This window comes from Anopheles marshallii, chromosome 2 (assembly GCF_943734725.1).
Source record: "Anopheles marshallii chromosome 2, idAnoMarsDA_429_01, whole genome shotgun sequence".
In the NCBI taxonomy this organism is placed as follows: Eukaryota; Metazoa; Arthropoda; class Insecta; order Diptera; family Culicidae; genus Anopheles; species Anopheles marshallii.
In genome coordinates, this window is record NC_071326.1 from 3925047 (window position 1) to 3931567 (window position 6521).

Sequence of the window (6521 nt, forward strand, 5' to 3'; positions counted from 1 at the left end):
ATTTTACATTGCATACTTACCGGCGTTCTAGGTCAAGCCACAATCCAAGTAGTCGGGTGTACATACACCAAACGTTCGTTCTATAAACTTCATCATAAAATATCACTTGCAAGGTCTTGGTGTAATTGGTAAAATATTCATTCCATATGATCCTGTTGTAACCAATAATTTATACCGCTCCACAATAAATAAATACATTCCTCTCTCTCTATTTCTCTTGCCGAAAGATCAAACGCAATTTTCTTGAAGACCCACAATCCTTTCAACACCAAAGCGTTGGTGGCAGCTTTGTAACCAATAACCAACCACAGCAGCCATAAATCAACGAAATCAACCGGTGGCGATCAAGTCGCGATAATCAATCCGCCTCTCGCAGTCAATTCCTTTTTAGTGCCTCTATGTGCGAAATTTTAACAAGGTGTCAATCTTCACCTTTTGATTACGTTATCAGCCCCTCCTTGCAGACGGGGAAATTGGTGCCAAACGGGGTGGGTTACATAATGCGGGCGAAAGTGAATCACCTTCTGCCCGTGATCGATTTTTCCGGCGGTACGCCCACCGTTTGTTCTAGAAACTCGTGCGGAACGGATCTCTGGATAAAACTGAGCGTAAGCGCGAAAGGTGCAAAGTTACATGCATAAATAACTACACGTAGCGTCCGACAATCCTCCAATGGCACGGTGTCTCCCGTGAGGGTGTGTGTTTGTTATGGGGCAATAAAGGAATGGCCATTTCGGTCGCCTATGCCCTACTAAGATGTGCACGCCTCCACCCAGTTACGGCTGTGTTACTATTTGTCTTTTCCTATTCCTTTGGCACGAGGAACACAAGCGGCAACACTTCTCAGCCTGATGAATAATCAATAGAGCGTTCCGAAATTCGTTAAGCAAAACCACCGTGTAGTAGGGTTGGTTGGCCGGAAAGGGTCCAGCGACAGCGGGAAGTAGTTGCAAACATAAGCTTTGGCGGCTTTGGCACAATAAAAGAGCAGCATCTTTCCACTCTCCGGCTAGCATTAAACTGTGCCCATTGAGAATTCCAGCGCTGTAGCTCGCTGGTCGTGGCTTTTTCGGTCACATCAAAATGGATTACACCGTGTCCCCAAAGCAAATGGCAGCTTTCGTGATATTATTTTCAAATCTCTTACGACCATACCGGGAACTGTGTTCCTTGGGGTTGTGCGTGCTGTTACAATAATTGTATAATAATGATCGCTGGGTTAATATCGTCGTTTTTTTTCTCTCTCTCTCTCTTTGTTTTTCCTTTCAGCTCAACACCAACCTTAACCGGCGTGCCTGAAAGATAGGCTGAAACGCATCGAACCGTAATGTAATGTCAATTGATCCAAAACAAAACCGAAAGTTGAGCACAATCAAACACACACAGAGAGACACCGCGTCATTTATAAATAGACAAGGTCAACGAAACCTGCCCAGTCCCATCTCCCAAGCCGAGCGCCGATAATGATGAAGCCTTACAAAAATCAAGAATAATATGTGAACGGATTTGTTGCTCGGTTTTCCTCATTGTTGTTCCTTCACCCCACTTTAAATTGGCCCAGTAGACGGGCCGCGCGAGATCGCAACTAACAAGCCGTGGATCTCGTCGCCCCGGAATAAAGAACCGCAAGAACAGCGTGAAGAACAGCGCGAACACGAATGCGAACGCAACGAGGCGACACGAGAGACAACGCGCTACACCAAGGGCCTCCATCGCTTCCACCGGCCAACAGCGGAAAACCGCCAGTCTCGTCGCAAAGCCAAGAAGTCAATCAATTTGGGTGTGCGCACACACACGTAAGACGGACTGGTCGAATGCGGAAAGATGAAGCTCAACGACACCGAAAGACCTGCCTGAAGAAGCTGGCCCGTGCTCGCCACCCCTCGTGGTATCCATCGAATAGGTGGGTTTGTTGGTACAGGTGCACCCCACACGCCGGCCGGTCATCCCCATTCGACAGCCACCCCGCAGTCGGTGGTAGCTCCACACGGCGGCAAGAATAATCCGATCGGGAGCCGAAGCGTCGGGACCCGAACGCGCGATTCCCTATTTCCCACCCTCTGCGGTACGCACGCGGACGGTTGCACAAACCGCACTCGACTCGACAGCGACACGACCGGCCCGAACCGAACGAACGTCGGAACGCTAGGGGTGGTTTTTGCCGTGTTCGAACAAAACTTGCCTGCACTCGCCCGAAGCCGAACAGTCGGAAACTGCACGTTGCTCGGTTCGCCAAGAGTCCGTCTTTGGGGGTGCGTACGCGTACCGCAACATAAGCTTGCCGTCGTTTGGGGCCGTTTAAATCAAGGGGTGGCCACACAAAACATTCGGTCTCGCAAAAACCGTCTCCGTGTGTGTGGAACGACACCGCGTTTGTTGAAGGCCCAACGTGCGAAACGAAGCGTCAACAGCGAGAAATATTGTGACGAATTCTAGTGGTTCGCGTTGAGTGGCAAGCGTCAGTGGTGAAAATGATCGAATTGTTGTGAGTGCAAGCAAGAAAAACCAGCGATCATTGGAAGAAAAACTACGCAAAATAAATGGGCTACCCACCGTTCGTTTGTGCAAAGCCGGAAAAAGAGAAACAAACAGGCAACAACAAAAAAAACAAGTGTACATCTCATAACGCTAATTTATGAGCAATAGCGAGCAAAGAAATCGTGCAAAACAAAACCTCGTGAATTACTAGTGTCGCTTGTGGAAAACAAAGCAAATCCCCAACCGAAAAAAGGGAAAACATATTTAAAGTGCCACCGAAAAACAAGTAACGCAAAAGTGGTATAATTCCTCGTACGCGTGTGCATTTTGCCTTTGCCACACGATAAGACGGGTCCACAAAGCAAGGTGTGAGGTGCGAAGTGGAAGCTTTTTTAGCATTAGCCCAACCGACACACGGGCGGGCCACACAGTGGACAGTGGAAGTTTTCGCCGTGGTTCCGCTATTTCCGCGCGTGGGAAATAAAAGGGGGCCATAGTGCCATACCTGCGGTTGGCCGTACGTCGTCCACCAAGTGATCCAGCAAAAGGGAATAAATTACCGAAGGTTCGACCCTTCTCGGTCGGTGAAATAAAGGGTACTCGTTGACGTTGTTGCAACCACACCGACAGCACTTACCTTGCCACAGATTGCCACAAGACACATGCGGGTTATTCGCTCTACATACGTGTGTGTGTGTGTTGAAGTGTGAGGTTTGTTGCAGTTTGTCTGGTTTGTCGGACGACATTCTTTAGCGTGTGGACTTGGTGTAGTGAAAACCGGCGACTCTAATCGAAGTGTGAAACGCGTCGCAAATTCGCGTGTGGTACGTCCGGTTGCGCGAAACATATCCAGAGAAGTTCCTTCATAATCTTCCGTCAGAAGTTACGACAGAAAGAAAAGGCAGCATTGCATCGTCCAACCATCCGGGTTTTTGTCAGTGGCACACACAAAACAAATGTAGCTGTGTGAATTGATTTGTGGGGACCAAAATGTTGCCAACCGTCCGTACGGTAGTGAGCCAAGGCTACAACAGAGGCAGTGAAACCGGTGCACAATGTTAGCCATAGACTGTCTGGTTGGTGGTCTGCTGCTCGGTTCGCTCGGTGTGAACACGCTGGCACTTGGTGCGTTCTGGACGACGCCAAGTCTACGCACCACCGCCAACCGGTTCGTGATCAACCTGCTGATAGTGAATCTCGTCTGCTGCTTCATCCTCGGTCCGTCGCTGTTCCTGAATGCGTTCACCGGTAAGACACCGCTGCCGACGCCACTGCCGGCAGCGGCGGCCGAGCTACCATCGACAACGGCCGCACAATACGATACGGCCGGCGGCGAGTATGGTACCAGCGCCGCGACGGTGGCACTGTTCCAGCGTGGCGATGCGCCAGCTCCAACGATAGCCCAACCAAATCGGACCCGCATCGTGCGGTGCCCCAAGAATGGCACCATGGGCAGCGTTGAGGATGGTGGTGCCAGTAATTGTGATAGGACGGGAGATGAGGGGGGAGGGACGCCGGTGGAAGAGGAGGAAGAAACGCCCTTCATCCGGACGACTCCGGTACACCCGGGGCAGAACAATGCGCTACATCCCAACCTGACCCTCACGAAGATCCGTTGCTGGGGGTTGGATTTAGTGGTGGCGCTCGGAGCACTCTCGGTGCTTCTGGTGGTCGGTGACACCTGGTGTGCTATCACCGACCCACTGCGCTATCACTCTCGCATCTCGGAGCTGAAGGCATGGGCATTCATCATCGCCAGCTGGGCGCTGGGGATCGCGTTCGGTATCGCGTCCGGGTTTCGCGGAGATCAGAAGTACGTTACACTGTTCAAGAACCGGCTCACGGCGGAAGAGGTGGCCGCCATCGAATCTAGTCACTGGGCCCGCAACCAGACCGGTACGAACGGTGCGGCCAGTTTGCCCAACACCGACGGTTTCATCAACCACCTGAACATCTCGGAGGATCTGTACAATACGATCTTCTCGTACGCGTACTTTGTGATCGTCATACTGATCCCGTTCGCGCTCGTGTGCGCCATGTACTGGCGCATCTTCTCGGAAGCGCGAGAAAGTGGTCAGCGGATGCGGCAGAACGGTTCGTCGCCGTTGTTACAGAGCGCACTCAATCTGGTCTCGGCACAAAAGCATGCCGCTGCCGAGAAGCAGCTGATGCTCGAACAGGCACAACAACAGCCCCCGCAACATCCGGCGATACAGCCGATGCCAAGCATTCCGGAACGACCGGGCGAGAAGGCAGATTGTGACGGTCTTACCATGAAGATCGACAAACAGATCCACTACGAGGACGAAACGATCACGATCAGCAGTATACCGCATCACCATCACCATCAGCAGAGGGATTCCTGCCTGAAGCCGCTGCTCCAACAGTCACCGGCTCCAACTCCGACGCACAAACCAACCCCATCACACCAGCACGATCCCTCACTAGATCGGCCCGACCGAAGTCCACAGGTGGTTCAAATCGCCACGCCAACTTCGGCAGCCGTGCCGGCCCAGCCGAGTGTGCTCAAGTCGCCACTGCGACACGATCGCAACCACAACAGTATTCTGATGCAGCAGCTCCCGGCGGAGAGCAGTGCGAGCGGACCGATCCCAACACATCCGGGATCGCCGGCACCGACGGGTCTGGGAAAGGTGCGCCGCAACCACAGCGCGGGTCGGTTGGTCAGCTTTAGCCAGGAGGAACCATCCGAGATCCCGATCGGTGGACTGCGGCAGGTTCATTCGACGCCCAACTTCCAGAAGTACAGTGCCGGGGAGTTCGAAAACCTCGGCACGCATCACATCCTGTCGCTACCAGCCGTACACGTGCCGCCAAAAGCGCTCAGTTACATGACGTCCATCCGACACCGGTTGTCGAATGCGTCGTCGCTGTTCAAATACCGGGAAGAGTCCCGGGCCGCCCGGATAAGCATCCTGGTGATCATCATGTTCCTCGTGTCGTACCTACCGTACGGTATTCTGGTGCTGATGCAGGGTCACGTCGATCTGATCATCGTGTCCGATCAGGCACTGCTAGCGATCTTCACCGTGGTGATCGCGAACCTCAGCTCCCCGTTCATCTTCGCCTATCGCAACAAGCGGGTGCGACGCGGTGTTAAGCGGCTGCTCGGGATCGACAAGAAGACGAACGAGCGGCTCCAGAAGCTGACCACCAGCAACACACACTTCAACAACCATCCAGCCGTGCAGCAACAGCAGCAGCAACAGCAGCATCTCGGTAACTACGGTGCAAACATTACGATGGCCAATGCCGTCGGACCGGAGGATGACGTGCCGGAGGTGGTAACCGGTGGTGGCAGTGGCCACAAATCTTCGCACAAGGTGCGCATCGCCGGTGCCGGCAGTGTCGGTGGCGGACTGACGCGCAGCAATAGTTCGTGCAAGTATCTCACGCCAAATCACGCGGCGGCCGTGGCCGTGGCGAACGGGTACATAGTCGAGTTCGAGCGGTATCCCTCCGACGAGCTCAATAGTCTCTGCATACAGAAGAAATCGATACTGAAACGGGTCTGTGATAGTTCGCGTAAGTGGGGCTGCAACTTCGCCACCAATTCCTGCACCAGCAACGACGAGCAGACGGAGGTATAGCTATAAAGAGAGCTCCTGATTTAGGGAGATCGGTCATTGAAACAGGGACAGTGGCAGGGGTTTAGGTTAAAGCTTGTGCACGGTGCCAAAACCAAAGCGCTGAAGCAGACACTCAGCAAGCAAGCAAAGGGGATCTTGGGGTTCTTGATTCGCATCATCCATCCATCTCTCATCGCTTTATTTATTATTGCTCTCCCAAATACAACCACCTTCCATTCCATGCCATCTATTCTAGAATTTGTGTTAAACAAAAATCCCCATCTGAAGTGAAGATATATTTTGCAGCAACTCCCAACTATTGGTTGCATACATCGCAAACTTTTAGGCTTTGCAACTTTCAGGAAACGTTGAAACACGTGCATTAATTTCCCAAAACCCGGTACCAAGTTGAACGTCATGTGTAGCAATTCTTGAATGTTTCTTCTGTTTCGT

The 6521-nt window shown here is 52.4% G+C and overlaps 1 protein-coding gene across 1 annotated transcript; it reads left to right on the forward strand.

The window, feature by feature from the left end:
• Positions 1-3533: 3533 nt before the first annotated feature.
• On the forward strand, positions 3534-6089 carry LOC128708270 (uncharacterized). The gene has a single exon (XM_053803231.1). It carries the CDS (start codon positions 3534-3536, stop codon positions 6087-6089), a length of 2556 nt encoding a protein of 851 aa, XP_053659206.1.
• The last annotated feature ends 432 nt before the right edge of the window (positions 6090-6521 follow it).

Coding starts and splice junctions, on each gene's coding strand:
- LOC128708270 (XM_053803231.1), top strand. CDS start 3,534: ATGTTAGCCATAGACTGTCTGGTTGGTGGTCTGCTGCTCGGTTCGCTC.